This window comes from Rhynchophorus ferrugineus, unplaced genomic scaffold (assembly GCF_030347505.1).
Source record: "Rhynchophorus ferrugineus isolate W39M unplaced genomic scaffold, kcgeb_rfMv2 rfM5, whole genome shotgun sequence".
Lineage (NCBI taxonomy): Eukaryota > Metazoa > Arthropoda > Insecta > Coleoptera > Curculionidae > Rhynchophorus > Rhynchophorus ferrugineus.
The window spans coordinates 17,565,604-17,582,645 of record NW_027472584.1 but is presented as its reverse complement, the minus strand read 5'-3'; the positions used below and the strand labels follow the sequence as shown (position 1 = coordinate 17,582,645).

Here is a 17,042-nt window from a genome sequence, read left to right as displayed (position 1 = left end):
GTAAGAGTATTAAGGAACTTTATATAAAAAGCTATTTTTTTGCCTATAATGTGTTACAATTTTCTCTACATTTTCATGTGTACACAAGAATTATTTACTGTTTCAGTAATATTTAAATATTATATGATTAATTTTTTATTTAATGTATTGACTAATTGATTAACTAATCTTAAATCGCCATTTAAATATTGTTAGTTGTATAGCTAACGACTAAAGGGTAACTGTTATATGATTGTCAAACATTTTTAACAAATCCGTTTCTTTTAATTATTTTATTTACTGTAAATTTAAAGTAATATGATTAGTTTTAGTCTTAAACTTGAACATTTTTTTCTTAATTATAAGTATTTAAAATTTACTTAACTAAGAGTTAAAAACTTATTTAAATAAATAAAAAATGTATTTTACTGTAAACATATATCTCAAAATTTTTGACTATAGTATTATTCATTTGATGGTTAATTATTAATATTACAATTAAAATATTTAAATATTGTATGTTATTCATTTTCTTTCGAAGTGTATATACAGTTGCATACCAACAGGCGCAAAAGTTCGGAATAATAGAAAATATCGACTAATAACGAGTGTTGAATGCATAGTAATTGACATTTTTTTACTATATATATATAGTTTCATGTTTTGTTTGTAGTATGATTGTACATTAATATAGCAGCATTTTTGAACTCTATTTTTCAACATTATTTATTAATGTAATAGGGTAAAAAGAACAACATTTTGATTGATAAATAGTAATATTATTTTTACTACATTTATGTTATCTTGGAAACTATTAAGTCTTTTTTGTTTAGCTTTTTCGATGTCCTAAGTCTCTGGATGATTGTTCAAAGCTATTAAATGTTAAAAATTCTTTCATTGAAGTTCTTAAAATATTGATCTTAAAATATTCCTGATTAACAATGAATAAAATTATTAATGTATTTAAAAAGAATGCGATGACTAAATACTCGATGAAGATTGATTCGTCCACTCCTCTTTACAATCAACTCAAATATAAACATAGACTAACAGAGAAAAAACTCAATAGGTATATCTGGAGAAAAGTTTCGCTACGTCCCATATCCAGATTGGGTTATAATCGACCATTCAAGTAATTTGATTCGTCAATTTAAATCTCCATTATAAGTACCTAAATAAGTAAGAAAAACATTTTGATGCAAAGAGATTTGATTTTTTGACAGCCCTGAGATCACGTTTAATTGACCAATGAAATTTAAATAAAAAAACAATTTAATTTCTGAAATAAATTTATTAAATAAAATTCAATGGAATATAAAAATAAATATAATCTATGAAAATAAATATAACAAAAAAATAAATATGTCCATGAAATATAAAATGCTAAAAATATCATTACTTTTTAAAATATTTAGGGAATATCGATATTATTATGTGTCAATATATCAATATTTCTATTTTTCTTGAAAATATTGACATATATTTTGTAAAATATCGATATTTTCCCGATATATCGATATATCGATTTTTCTTTAAATGTCGAAAACGATATATCGATATTTTCAAAAATATATATATTATAAAATATATGTTTACCTGGTTTATTCAAAAGTATATGGCGCACCGTTATGTTATGGATGTGGCAATATAAGGGGATAAAATAAGATATACAAATTCAAAGATCTACTGACACTATAATAAAACAATTTTGTTGGAGTCTGGTATATGTAATATTGCCTAGCCTCTATTAAATCGGTCTCAATTTATGGGCACACTCAGTTATTCAAAATTAAATGTACACAAAAATTACAATCAATTTATTTTCTTATAGTTTTTTAACAGTTTTACTAAATAACCCCAGATATAAACAATGGTACAACGTAAAACTTTGTTCGTATAGGAGCATCTGAAATTGAAGGTATAAAGTCAAGTTGCAATTTCTCAATTCTTGGAAATACATACCCCGTTGGTAAATAGTAAAACACCCTCATGTTCGTCCTTTTCACTGTTTCCTAAATGCGAATGAGATTAACAAAATTAACTTAAAAAAAGCGCTTTATATATGTTTGAGAAATCATTTATTTCTCAAACATACTAGCTAAAGGATGTATAATATATCCAAAGTAGCGGTGAACTCAAGTCATCTCAATTTAAGACGTCAAAATGTCACAAGTCGCCGCATTTAACATCGACTTTTAGTTTATTTTAGTTTTTATATATTACAATATTCCAAAGCAAATTAAATAATGAAACAAAATATATTCCTAAACCCATAACTCTAATAGATCTAAAAAAAATTCCAGACTATCTTGGCTAGGTAGCCTTAAGCCATTATATTAGTTGGGATAATTACACAAAATTTTTCATTAATAAAATGAACCCCTAAAGATTCTTATTAAATTATTCATTAATGGCACTTTAACAAATTTGTTCTTACTTAGGCAATAACATGTTGCATTATTTAAGTACTGAATCACTTCACCAAAATTCCTCATGTATTAACTACGGTTAATCCTTTCTTTGCATTCAGGAACTATTATTTTTTTATGAATATAAAAATAATTTTAAATAGTTTTAAAAGAGATTATAGTTTTGAACATAATACAATCCAACAATTATCTCGTACCTTTTCTTTCCCAGTGAAAGTTCGATAATGTATATCTCCATTTCACTTATACACGGTTAAAAAAATCGTAGTAATATTGGAATGAAACAGAAATAAACCAATTACTTTTATTATATTATGTCATTGTTACTTATTAAATTACCATGAAATATATTTGGGAACATTAGTCCATTCCTTTTTTTCACACTGTCACTTGCCCTTTTAAAAATGTATAAAGAACTAATTTTTAAAATACAGAGAATTAAAGAATTATCTCCATCCTTTCTTTTCTCAAAATTAATACGGGAAGGAAATGTTGTACATTTCCGTCTATTAAAACGAATAAAAAAACAGTGGAAGTCCTTTTTTCACACTGTCACTTGCCCTTTTAAAAATGTATAAAGAACTAATTTTTAAAATACAGAGAATTAAAGAATTATCTCCATCCTTTCTTTTCTCAAAATTAATACGGGAAGGAAATGTTGTACATTTCCGTCTATTAAAACGAATAAAAAAACAGTGGAAGTGTACATATGCCTGAAATAGTAATTACTATTTTCGGCCTCTAGATTTTTGACTGTGTACTAGTTCTACTGTTTTGCGAGTATCGACTGTTTCGACAATTTTTAGTCGATCATTCCCAACATTAGTTCATGCCATTTGACAGTGATAGCTGTCGACTTGTACTGCCACGGTTTTTAATATTTATATTATTTTTATCTCTATATTATATTAGCAGAAATGAATGAAAAATCAGCAAAGGAAAAAACAATAGCTATGCAATATGCAGAGCTTAATAAATTTGGTCAGAATGGAGAGTTTGAGCGTGCTTTAAAAGCTGCTAATAAAAGTAATGCTTGTTTAGCATATGGTTCTTAAATATATGTTTTAAATAGTTTTAGGTGTCGCTCCTCATGAATTTCCTGCCTTTAACTGTAAAATAGTGTGTTTGTTGGAATTATCGAAGTTTGATGAAGCTTTATCCCAAATAAATAAATTCCCAGAATATCAACAGTATGTTCAGGTAATGCGATATAAATATATAATCAAATAATGTTTATATTTTTAGGCACCTTATATTTGAAAAAGCATATTGCTTTTATCGCTTAAATAAATTAAATGAAGCTTTAAAAACAATTGATCAAAGTCAAGATGAAATTGATTGTAGAATAAAAGAATTAAGGGCCCAAATTTTATATAGATTAGAACAATATTCCCAAGCATATGATGTATATCAAGACATTATTAAGAATACGGATGATGAATATGAAGAAGAAAGACTCACAAATCTTTATGCAACAATGGTTTACCTAATACCTGATATGAAGGTATAGGAGTTATAGGTATAGATTATTATTTCTTAATATATTGAAATATTTTAGGATGACTTTGATGATTTAAAAGAACCAAGTTATGAATTATGTTATAATAAAGCATGTATGCTTATAACTCTAGGCAATTATATAGATGCTGAGAGAAAATTAAAGAATTGTGAGAAGCTTTACATAGAAAAAATTGAAGAAGATGAAGATATATCTGAAGAAGAGGCTAACATTGAATTGGCTTTAATTCGGTAAATTTTCAACTCCATTTGATGTATGTTTACTTTAAAGGTTGTTTTTAGTATACAATTGGCTTTTGTTTATCAAAAACAAGGAAGAATTAAAGAAGCACAGGCTTTATATAGTTCCAATTTAAAGTTAAAACTAGAAGATATTGCACTTCAAGCTGTTGCTTCTAATAACATTGTCTGTATTAATAAAGATCAAAATCTGTTTGATTCCAAAAAGAAAATGAAAGTTGCTCTTAATGAGTCTCTAGTTTATAAATTACCATCGGATCAAAAGAAACATATAGCTGTAAATAATGCCATTCTTAATTATTATATCAATCAAACTGAACAATGCGAGAAAATTTGTCAATCTATTGAGTCTATGTGGCCAGACCAAGTGGTTATGGTGACAGTCCTTAGAGCTTTAAATTTACTAAGATTAGAAAAGAATAATGAAGCTATTGATTTACTACAAAATGTTATTAAATCAAATAATAATAATTTATATCTTAGTTTGTGTATTGCCCAACTATATTTAATGAATGGAAATAAGTTACAAGCATGCCAAGTTTTAGAAAATATAGGAGAAGAAACTTATAGACCTGGAGTAGTAGGTGCTTTGACAACATTATATTTAGGAATTGGCGATGAAGCTACAGCCCTTAAAGTATTTGAGAAAGCTGTTGACTTTTATAAAAAAAATAAGGTGGGTAGTGTAATCAAATTAGTAACTTTAATTATAATTACAAAATGTTGTAGATTAAATCTGGTGACTTATCAAGTTTATGGAAACAAGCAGCTGATTTTCATATAAGAAATGGACACCCTAAAGTTGCTGCTAATAGCCTTGAAGAATTACTTTCGATAAATAAAGGGGATAAAAAAATAATTGCCCAACTAGTGCTAGCATATTCACAGGTATATATATATATATATATATATATATATATATATATATATATATATTATTTATATGAATATTTTCTCAAAATGAATATTTCAGTTTGACAAAAATAAAGCTCTGAAGTTAAGTAAAGAATTACCTTCCATTAAGGAACTATCTCAAGACATAGACTTTGAAACTATTCAAACAGTCGCTCCTATAGCTTCCAAGAAAACCCCCAACGTCAAGTCTGACTCGCAACCAGGGTAATTTCAGCGGTCTCGAGTATAAAAAATAATACTTCTTCAAAAATATTACTAATAAGACAAAGCAATAATATTTGATTGGCTTCATTTATTTCTTTTGAAGGACTCCAAAGTCAGAGGACACTCACAAAAGAAGAAACAAACACAAGAAAAGAAAAGGGAAACTACCTAAGAACTATGATCCTGATGTACAACCTGATCCGGAACGTTGGTTACCCAAATATGACAGAACTGGTTATCGAAAAAGAAAGGACAGGAGAATCAAGGAAATTATTAAGGGATCTCAAGGAACATCCTCTAGTCAATCAGAACAATAGTATGTTTAATACTACTTTGAAATGATTTTTTTCTAAATTCATATCATTTTAGTGATTTTTCTTCCAAAAAAATTGAAGAAGTTTCCGGTAGCCCTATGTCAACGGTAAGCCCATCTCCAAGAGGTGTCCAGACTAAACAAGCTTATCAAAAGAAAGCCAATCAAAAGAAGAAAAACAGAAGACGTTAACTCAGAAGTTTTTTACTATCTTTATACCTTAAAAATATGTTAATATATTGACACAATATCTAACTTTGTTTTGTCATTATATTTAAGTATCAAATAAATTCATTAAAAAACAGCAAATATTCATATATTGTCATAATTTTTATTCCAAAAATAATTTGAAAGACAACATCAAAAAAGCAACAGTATATATAAAATTTTAATTTTTCAGTATATACGAAATGAAAATGGTGACATTAAATAAGAAAACAATGTCTATCAGTAAGGATTAATTAAATATCAGTTTTTGCTATTATATTAAAAGATCCAAAAAATTAATTTTATAACTTTGAACTTATACAGTTTTCAATAAGGTTAAACCTTTCCTGATTTATAATATAAAAATATGGGAAGTTGTATTTACATCTAACAAATCTAATTTAAAATACACAAATCAACTCAACTATCACTGATATTGCTCGTGTGACAGGTTAAATGGTTTGGGGCATCTGCAAACATAACTTTTAGTTTATATGCTTCAGCTACCAATAAGCTAATTTGTGAACTGGTCCAAGATTGAGTTGGAAGATTTTGTAACAGCAATAATAATCCCTGAAAGTCTTTTTCCCTCATCACATCTTCCTTCCAATATAAAAGGAAAGCAGCACACACATATAATTGAAATGTGGCAAAACTATCATTTTCAGCTAAATAAGTGTCCCACAGTCGTATAGTACACCTTAATGGTAATTCACGCGTCAGCAAATTGTTCAGCCATCTAAATGAGAACTGTAAATAACTAATATTATGTTGCTTCAAATGTTTGTGCAAAGTTTCATCCACTCTTTTGATCAACTCCTCTAATTGAAGAACTTTTTTCTGTATTCCTATTTGGGCAAAAACATAATTATCTTGAATTCCGTCTAAAAATTTTGAAAGACACCAAAAGGAATCAGCTTCAATAATTTTCTGCTTTTCTTCATCCAAAGAATCTACTTGATACATTTCAAAGGGTTTACTGTCTGGAATAAATTCTTGAAGAAATACCACAAAAAATGGTGTTACCAAATCATTAATTCCTTGAACATAACCTGAAGCTGGATGTCTAATTGACCAAATAAACAAAATTCTTTCAAACATTATCTGGACTGTTTTCTGCTGAAATAAGGCTATAGATGGATTCATTCTTGGTACATCTATGTTAATTTGATGCTGAATATCTCTATTTACTTCATCATGTTCTGTATAATAATACTTCTCTACTAATGTCCAATAATCTTGCCTTTTTCGCTCCAAAACCTCATAACGCCTTTCTAAATTAATCGGTAAATATCCAGACAATAACCTCCATGTAATTCCACGTACTTTAACTGGAATTCCTGACCAACTGAGTTTGCATAGATCAGGTAATGAAGGAGAATTGGCCAACAATGTCTCAAACCTCTCCAACTTCAGTTCATTATCTTCTTCTTGTGGAGGATTAGAACAATGTAATTGCAATGGTCTACCTGGAACTCTACTTATCCTTACCACTTCAGTTTCATGAATTATTTGAGTAGTTGTATCACTTAAGCTTTCATTTGAAGTTTGCTTCAGTTCAGTTGTACTACGATGAGTATTTAATACATTTAATGCAGCTGATTGAGAAACTTTTTTTGAAATCCTTGTATCTAAAATCATCAAAAAAATACATGATTTTAAGTTAATTATTATGAAATCATTACTTTTCAATCCAGAACAAAACTCATCATCATCCATTGCCCAAGCATCACTAACAGAAGCTTGAAAGTCCTGAAAAGAAGTAGATCCATGTGGTTTATTACGACTATTTGTTTTTGTTTCACGTTTTGGGCTTGGCCTGTTAAGAAAGAAACAGACAGTAAAGAGTCAATGAAAAGTTATTGCCATAAAATTAAAATAGCAGTACTAGTAACTTGTGAAGATATATCTAAAATTTGACATAATAAAAATTATTTTGTATAAACTATTATACCTTCCTGGGACATTTTTAATATTTTTCTTCCAAAAGGAAGTCTTGTCGTGGTCTCCCTCCATTTATTTAAAATGTTAAATGTTACTATTCATTAAAATACCTGCCATTGTTTTTAGTTTGAGGTTATACTAAATAACTAAATCATTGACAGAATATCTAAAGCTCCGCTATGGCACCATTATCTAAATTGATTTAAATGAATCAACACATATTCAACTATAAATATGGAAAATATATTTAGCTATAGTAGTAAAAATCTGCCAATAACCTAAACACATCAACTTATAGGAAAGGTTTAATAATAATAATAAAACTTATGCAACTTGCGTTTCATTAAACACTTCCTGTCAAACAAACATACTGTCAAGCTATAATAAATATGGGAAAGTTTAATCAGTTTGTTTTTGTCCAATAATTTTTATCTGAAATATCATGAGCGTGGCAAATAATACAGTACATTATAATTCATTGGTACAAATTAATACGTATGTCACTCGTACTTTACTTACGTACATTACAATGATTTTTTAAATCTCAAATGAAGCCGCGTCTATTATGTACTAATAATTTAGACCAGCAGTGCTCCACTCCAAGGTAAGTTTTAGTAAAAAAGAAAAGAGAAATAATTAAAACGTAATATAATAATTATAAATTAACCAACTATATTTCTTTAGGTATAGCTGAAATAATATTTTATTTAATTTTGTGTATATGTTTTCGACATTTGCTGTACTTTAAGTAAACAATTGTGCACATCCAGTAAACGTTTTCAAAGATATTTGTTCAATCAAACCTTACAATATATAGTTTTTTTTGGATATTTGACAATTTCCTGTTCAATAAAAATTAACAAATACATTTTTAATTTAACATCTGAAGAGAAGCTATGACGTTATGTCTTAGACGTTGAAAAACTTGATCTTGGACTTAGGAATAATGTTGTGTTGAGGCCATTTAATGTTTTATGCCTGAATTGCGAGAAAATATATTAATACAAATTTTAAAATATGCGTTGTATATGTCGGCATTAAACTTTTAGCATTGATGAAACAGGTTAGATGAGTTTAGCATCAAAACAACACCTACATTTTAATAATTTCAAGTAGTTAGCAATCAACTTTAAAGATATTATAGGTGAGTTTAATCAGATAATGTTTAATCAAATAAATATCAAATTTGTTTAATTTTATCTATAAAAGAGGCATAATTATATTATTATCTTATTATTTTTTTTTAATAAATATTTTTGCAAAATAATTTAACTTTTAGGTATATAATTTACATTATATGTTATATATATTTGAGATTTGTAAATGTATGATTAGTAGATTGTCCTAAATAAATTTTTATTTAATTTTCAGAATGAAGTGCTTATGTTTAAATATATAATCATAAAACAATTCAATTTCATACTATTAATTATCAAATCAACTATTTTAAAAACTTGTAATGTTAGGCCTCTTGACCATTACGGTTATCTAACAATTAAAATCTAAATAAACCCTTTTATTACATGTTATCAAATGTCTGTTATGCCTGAAAAACCTATTGCTAATAAACTTAACATTAATTAATGATTGAATTGTCAATAATTGCATACCTTATTACGTTCGAGCTTGAGACATAATCAGAGTAAAATTTTATCAGGTATATTTTCTAAATAATTAGTTGCTTGATTTTTTATTATTTTGAACGCATGTATCATTTTTATTTCAAATTGCTATAATAAAATAAATATATAATTTATATAAATATTTTACATTGCACCTGCATGTAAACTATATATAACATTAACATAACTACATACAACGTAAATTACCATGTTTCAAAAATATATTTAATGTTTTTTGTGAATACTTTTAGTAAATAATAGTTACTAATTAACTGTAATTCTTTGAAAAAATTTGTCTGAAAAATTGTTTTGAAAAAGTATCTAAATTTAACTTTAATTACAATGAAAACTTGTTTTTTTCTAGAGTTATATAAATTCATGCATTGTATACGAAAACATTTTACTAATATTCTTAATGAGAGAGAGTTACAATCCGATTGAGTTCAAAATGACTTTTACCCAACCATAGAAATTTAGTCGACCAACTCGGTCGATGGTTTTTGCGATAGTCGTATTTTTCTTCAGCTACACAAACTTAAAATATTAAAATATCATTGGATTTATTGTACATTATTGAAATACTGAATCACTATGTTATCAACTAGTAAGAATCATAAGAGGACATTTAGACGAAGTTTAATATAACATTGTGATTTTTAGTGAAAGTGCCAGTTAACATGACAAGCGCTATGGAGCAACAACAAACAGTCCAAACCCAGGAATACGAAGAGAATTTACAAGATGATGACAACGATGAATTTGACGAGGTACGTACCTATTTATTATTATTATTATTATTATTATTCCAAAACTATAATTGGGTTAGGTAAAAAGTAGTTATATTTTGTAAATAAATTGATTGTATATGAATACCAAAAAAAAGCGTGTATTACAAAGCTAATCAAGCAAACTCAATGCTAATAACCAAATAAAATTAGCCAACATCTCGATGCAATTAAAAAACAATATAAATGAAACTTAAAACAAGGTATAAACATTTTTTTTATCACTAATTTAGATTTTAAGATGTTCAATATTACTTGTATACCACATACTTCCTTGAGATCGACCTCTTATTTAAGCAACTGTAGAAAAATATACTTATTTTTATAGGTAATACCTAGCAGTTGAACTATATGTTTACAATTTTACCAACATTTCATTTTAATTTATAAATTGAATTCGACTTTTTTTTATGCATACTCACTTAAATTTAATACTAATATCATTTATTTCAAAATAATAGTTAATTATACAAATATTTGTATATGGTTATATACCTACATACACATACACACGCATTTCATATATATATATATATATATATATATATATATATATATATATATATATATATATATATGAAATCATATAGACACATATATGAAATCAGAATAAGCTGGCGAAATCAAGCTAATAAGTGACCTTGGCCTACTCCGATTTTTTTTGTAGAGATACATATTTTAGGAGAATTTAAAATTAAATATTTTTGATATAAATATATTGGAACATAATTCCAATACCTATAATTTAATCCATTTTTTATAGCCCATAAATTATTACAAATGTATTTATGTTAATAATGAATAAAATTATAAAGGAAAAAAATAGATTCAGTTGCTCAACTATCAATTAACGTTAATAGGGTATATTATTATAACATCAAAGGTCGAAAATAATAAAAATTAATGAGTCTAATAATGGATTATTATCCTGGATAGTAGTGCTCATTATCATATTAAACTAATATCTTCTTAATGAGTTCGATGATCACATTGTTACTGAAATTATATTGGAACCTTATAATTATGGCTAGTTAAAATATTAATGGTTATAATATCGATAGTAAACTATACATTAATTGGCATGACCAGAAAAAGTAATCCACTAGATATATGCTCACATTACAACGTACACGAACAATTAACACTGCAATTTTTAAGATAAATACACATTTTAATATAACTCATAGTATTTTAAAGTTTATATACAGCCGACGCATTACAGTTTAATGCAATCTAAAAATCAATCCAATCATGCCAGTAACCAGACTGGTCTTCTAGGATGGTGTCTCGCTAATCGGATCAGATAGACGAGGATAAGTCTAAATAAACACTTAATTGATAAAAATAAACTTTAGCATATTTAAAAATATTATGGTAATTATAATATGATATTTTCAAGCAGAAAAAAATTTTAATTTATAGAAATATTAATTTACTTAGGAAAACAAAAGAGATAATAATAGTAACAGGTAACAATAATAAAGAGATAACAACAAAAGAAGGCAGGGATTTTTTTATAAAGTTTGTTTTAAGATTGGATTGCAAAAATTGTAAGTTACACTTGTAGTTATAGTAGTATAATTCCCCCGATTCCATTAACTAAATATTTTCATTTAAATCCCAATAATGAAATTAGAAAAAGCCAATATATGTCAAATGATAATAATATTTTATTTTAAAATAAAGTAATAGAACTAATAACAAATTAAGTTAACATATTATATGTTTTGTAGTTTGAAGATGCCATTGACATATCAACAGTTGAGCTGTAAGTAATCCATTATAAAAATTAATTAATTAGTAATATTGAATGATCTTTCAGTGATGGTATGTCATTAGAGAAAGCCCTTGAAGAAGGACAGCAGGCTATAAATTATTTTTTTAACAATCAATTTGTTCAAGCCAAAAATTTAATGAGCCCTTAGTGAGTACTATAAGTTATTGTAATTATAATGCAGTGCAATATACCTTAAATAAAAATATTGTAGTGCAAATGTTTCAATGTATCATTCTCTGGGACATTCTATATTCCTTTTCCTTGAAGCTATACTGACTGTTGAACCAACTGCTATCAAAACTGCCTCAAAATCCTTGAAACATTCTCTAGTTGTTTGTAACAAATTTAGAAAGAGAAACACTATAGGTGAATCCATTGGTAAAATGGTAAAGAAGAATAATTATGAACAGTATACTGAGATAGAAGCCCATGCTGAACTATGTTATGCTGAATGCTTATTACTAAAAGCTGTATTGACATTTATGGAAGATGAGACCTTGGGAAGCTTTATCAAGGCTGGAATTAAAATTAAATCGTGTTTTAATTCATATAAGTAAGTAGTGCATTAAATAATATATTTTCCCATTCTAAAGTATTTGTAAAAGTCAGTGAAAATTAATTAGTACTTAATTGCTAACAAAATATTTCAATAATATAACATTCAAAGTTAATTTGAAGTCCTCTAAACCTTTTAAATAATTATAATATAAGGTTGGGAAAAAGTAATTTAGGTTTCTCCTAATATATGTGTTTTGAAATTGTATATCTTGTAGCTAATGAGTTAATATGTGCTTGCTTTAGACAAACAATAGACATTGTTCTTGATGAAGTTTCCACGGAAACAAAAATACTAGTCAAATTTGTGTTTATTTGAAATGGAATAAATTTCACATGGTTAACGGGAGGATGGACAAGAATATAGCTTAACGATAAGGTTTGCAGACCACGCTAAAAACCGATTTGCCACTTTTGGTAAGAATCGGGTGGTTAATTGTCCTGTTAATTCTTTCGTAGAAACTAAACCATTAGTAGAGTGGTAAAATAGTTGTAAACGTGACGCCCATAATAGCATAATAAGATATTAGACGTCTTGTTGATAAAGGTCATAAACCTATCCATTAAATGAGATCAATAGGGGGCTATAAGGTTTATTAAAGGAAGGCTTGGGATGGATGATGCTAGGGTTTAGTCTTCGTTTGGTCATAGCTGCAGAGCTGGCTTTCACGATTTGCCTCAGCTCATTGAATCGTTTTTGCCTTTCAAAGTGATTGGAGGAATTTTCCTGCTTTGGAGTTTAGGTTGAGTTGTAGAGTTTGTCGCAACTTTTGGACCAGTTTCAACTCCTCCAAGACATTCAAGAGGGTAGTAGAAGTCCATTGTAGTAGTTACGATTCATTTTTGTTTAGTATTTGTCGTTCTCATAATTGTTGATTATCTTGTTGAGGCTTTCAACAAGGTTTCTCAGATGGAATATTTCAGTAACCAACTCACGTGCTTTATCTTCCTGTTTATGGCGCAGAAGTAAGTCTTCTCTGGCATATATGGTGGTGGTAGTATCATCGTGTCAGGACGTGAAGAACGACGTGTTGATGTTGTTGGCGAACATTAACATGATTGGCCAAATGAAGTTCGTGTTCGAAAAGAACAATAGAAAACCAAATCGTTGTAAAGTTCACATTGACACCAAAGAAGGTGGTACTAAAATATGTGATGTTATTGGAAAATAATAGCTCATAAGCTGTTCGAATCTAACCAAACTATCAATTCTACTTTCTTCTATCAACAAATAATGTGATTTAAAAAATTGGCAATATCGACCAGTATGTAAATCGTTGTTGTCTTCCACCACGACAACGCTAGATCTCTACCATCTTTAGCAATTCGACAAAGAGAGAAATGGAAAAAGCTTTGATGTATCGCCTGGATTTTCCAATAATCTCGGGAGACCACTACAATTACAGTTTACCATAAAAGAGCCTTGATCAAAACTACACATGCTGACTTGGTTGTCATAGTGGTCAAGGCGACAGGACGGTCCTCCTACTCCTGCCATAGTCACGGGTTCCAAGCGTGCTGGGGCGTGGTTATAAATTTGTGTTTATGACTATTTATAATTGTGTGTCCATAAGACAAGAGTACAAAATCCGACAAGAAAAATCATCCTAATCAATCTGGGTAAGATCGGATAGGTTGATCACTAGCCAGTCGGTAGGCTTAATGTCGAGGACTGTGGTTCGGAGATCACATTATATTCAGTTCAGATAAACCCTAGTTGTTAAAAAGGAGACTTTAAAATATAACAAAAAGACTGCATTTATATCATTGATTAGGGTTTGAAATGTATATAAATTCGCATTGAAACAACATAAAAAAAAACGAAATTACTTTTTCCCTAATACATTAATGTGAGTATAATAATATGACTTTTTACATTACCGTCCTCTAAAATATCTTGATTATTGATTGATTTTAGAGGTTCGCCATAAGCGGTATTAATTAGTATTATAGGCAGGCGACCCTAATTTATTGCAACATAAAATACTATACATACATTTATAGTCTGAATTTTTAATACATATACATTTGCACAGCATACAATTGATACAACAATTAAATTGTTCTAAAATTAAATGTTTTATATAAAGGATTTTTTATTTTACAGAGATTGTCAGCAAATTTTAAAAAAAAGGCAATGGGAAAATGAACAAACAAAACTCCATTTTGAAAGTGGTGTGAAGATGGGAATTGGAACTTTCAATCTTATGATTTCTATGCTTCCTTCCAGAGTTATTAAGTTATTAGAATTCATAGGATTTTCTGGCAATAAAGTAAACCAACAATAACATCATTATTATCAGTATTAATTATTTCTGTTTATATAGGAACAGGGCCTCCTTGATCTGACACAAGGTTACCAAATGAAAGGAATAAGACAGATTTTATGCACTATGACTCTGCTGGGTTACCATTTAATAGTATTGCATGTGTTAAGTCATAAAGAAGGTGATATGACTATATGTCAAGATATCCTTGATAAACAATTGGCAAAACACCCTGATGGTGTTTGGTTTTTATTTTTTCAAGGGCGTCTAGAGTTTTTAAAGGGAAGATTAGAAGAAAGTATTAAATACTATACAAAATCGTGGAAGTCTCAAGACTTATGGCCCCAATTTCATCATGTGTGTTTCTGGGAATTGTTATGGGTGCATTGGTAAGATATAATCATACTAATAATAATGTTACGTCAATCATAAGTAAATGATTTTAGCTTAAGATGCGAATGGCGGCAAGCATTAGAATATTGTTCGAGATTAAAAGATGAAAGCAAATGGTCCAAATGTCTTTACACTTACCAAAAAGCTGTTATTATGATAATGTTAAAAAATGAGCTAACCAAAGATGAAGAATTAGAACTAGATAAGTTAATGAAGTACTGTTTTTCTTATTTGTAAACTGTTTTTTAAAGCTAATGATTTTGTTTTGTACAGGGATGTTCCAAAATATAAACAAAGAATAGCTGGAAAATCTTTACCAATGGAAAAATTTGCAGTAAAAAAATCAGAGAGGTATTTTAGCCAAAAGAAAGATTTAACATTGCCAGCAATAGAATTAATGTTTCTGTGGAATATCTTCAAGATATTGAAAAATTTCAATTTATCATCGAAAATACTAAAATTAATCGATACTGCTGAGGCAGATGTAGAATCTTCAATGAAACCATCAAAATATGACTATGACAATAAAGCGTTAATATATACCTTAAAAGGAGCTTGCTTAAGACATATGGGAAACCCAAATCAAGCTCTTGATTATTTTGAGAGAGTTATTGAATTGCAGAAACATCTTATAGAGGATAATTATTTGGTTCCTTATTCTATAGTAGAATTGGCTGTAATTGAATGGTCTTTTGGAAATAAAGAAAAAGCTATTCTTGCCTTGGAAGATGCAAAGTAAGTTACATTATTTAGTCAAAGCTCTACACATTTACATGAATATCTAAAATACACCAAAATTCATCATATCATAAATGTTTAATTTGCTGTTTCACTAACCATCATGTAACAAATGTGCTACTGTAATTATATAATATTAAATATGAAATCCTAAAAATTATTCTGTTTCAGGAAAAATTATACAAGTTATTCTTGTGAATCAAGGTTACATTTTAGAATACACACAGCCCTATCTGAATTTAAAGCTGAAATCAAACAGTCCAAACACTAAGTTATCAGTCACTATTTTATATATATATATATATATATATATATAAATATATATATATATATATATTTATATATATAATTATGAAATAGAATAGTCAACATGTATATTTATATTACTGTGTTTTTATTTATATAAAAATAAATGCAACCTTAATAACCTACTAAATTTCATGTCTATATAATCACTACTCTGATTTTTTTGGAAACTATTAGCAATTAAAGATATGTATAGTACATGTAACTTTTTAAATTTATTTATTACAGGTTCCTAAATTGTTACTGCTTAAATTATATCCTATTATTGCTACTTTATAATAGATAGCATTCAAGAGACCCTACTATTTCATGAGTAGTGTCCACAAAGATACTCTACAGTAGAAACGTATATAGAAATGCCACTATCTATACACTTTTTAAATGACTACAAGACTTCTATGATCATCCATTTCAAGATTCATGAACTAATATCTGGCGTTCGTAGAGTATCCACCCCTCAACCATCCATCCATTAAAAAGTTCATTTTCGTTACAGAAGTCTTAAAGGCCGCACTAAGATTTCTATGATACTTCTTTTTGTTTATAAAAATCTGTTCGATTAAATCAAATTTAATTTTTATTTTTTTATCTTTCTTCATTAAGATTCGCTCATTATTAATTTAAAAAATATATATTGTTATTAAAATGAAATATAAATTAAAAGTATTTGAAGGCGGGTATGACGTTCTATCCTTACATCCTAGACACTTCGTGGCGTCAATGCAGAATTTATATAAAATTGTTTCTATATTTGATCAATTCCTAGTTTCGTACTGGATAGAAACTTAACAATATTAAGATTCCTAGCTGCTCTCGACTTCATGTATTCCTTCCAAAATATGTAGTAGTC

The 17,042-nt window shown here is 27.9% G+C and overlaps 3 protein-coding genes and 1 long non-coding RNA gene across 9 annotated transcripts; 2 read left to right on the top strand and 2 right to left on the bottom strand.

Moving 5' to 3' along the window:
• Positions 1-1,815: 1,815 nt before the first annotated feature.
• On the bottom strand, positions 1,816-2,658 carry LOC143197001 (uncharacterized). 2 transcript variants are annotated; one of them, XR_013005901.1, is made up of 3 exons: positions 2,606-2,658; positions 1,942-1,991; positions 1,816-1,885 (listed from the first exon to the last, which is right to left on the bottom strand). It is a non-coding gene; the product is annotated as an uncharacterized LOC143197001 (long non-coding RNA). The 2 variants fall into 2 exon arrangements; XR_013005900.1 differs by lacking the exon at positions 2,606-2,658 and adding an exon at positions 2,417-2,523 and having other exon boundaries at positions 1,853-1,885.
• Positions 2,659-3,234: 576 nt separating this feature from the next.
• On the top strand, positions 3,235-5,910 carry Srp72 (Signal recognition particle 72). The gene is made up of 9 exons (XM_076404995.1): positions 3,235-3,434; positions 3,481-3,598; positions 3,654-3,912; positions 3,967-4,157; positions 4,209-4,842; positions 4,896-5,054; positions 5,140-5,285; positions 5,389-5,601; positions 5,655-5,910. Exons 1-9 carry the CDS (start codon positions 3,326-3,328, stop codon positions 5,788-5,790), a joined length of 1,965 nt encoding a protein of 654 aa, XP_076261110.1. The 5' UTR covers positions 3,235-3,325; the 3' UTR covers positions 5,791-5,910.
• Positions 5,910-8,066, bottom strand: Tbc1d22 (TBC1 domain family member 22). The gene is made up of 3 exons (XM_076405014.1): positions 7,760-8,066; positions 7,491-7,624; positions 5,910-7,436 (listed from the first exon to the last, which is right to left on the bottom strand). Exons 1-3 carry the CDS (start codon positions 7,819-7,821, stop codon positions 6,226-6,228), a joined length of 1,407 nt encoding a protein of 468 aa, XP_076261129.1. The 5' UTR covers positions 7,822-8,066; the 3' UTR covers positions 5,910-6,225.
• A 27-nt stretch (positions 8,067-8,093) lies between these two features.
• LOC143196989 (tetratricopeptide repeat protein 39B) lies at positions 8,094-16,390 on the top strand. Of its 5 annotated transcripts, none has more exons than XM_076405001.1 (11): positions 8,094-8,353; positions 10,032-10,138; positions 11,890-11,924; positions 11,979-12,080; positions 12,145-12,486; positions 14,596-14,761; positions 14,816-14,936; positions 15,018-15,144; positions 15,202-15,363; positions 15,422-15,883; positions 16,058-16,390. In XM_076405001.1, the coding sequence occupies exons 2-11, from the start codon at positions 10,049-10,051 to the stop codon at positions 16,155-16,157; spliced, it is 1,707 nt and encodes a 568-aa protein (XP_076261116.1). In that variant the 5' UTR covers positions 8,094-8,353; positions 10,032-10,048; the 3' UTR covers positions 16,158-16,390. The 5 variants fall into 5 exon arrangements, with proteins under 5 accessions (XP_076261116.1, XP_076261113.1, XP_076261114.1 ...); XM_076405000.1 differs by lacking the exon at positions 8,094-8,353 and adding an exon at positions 9,774-9,975; XM_076404998.1 differs by having other exon boundaries at positions 14,816-15,144.
• Positions 16,391-17,042: the final 652 nt, after the last annotated feature.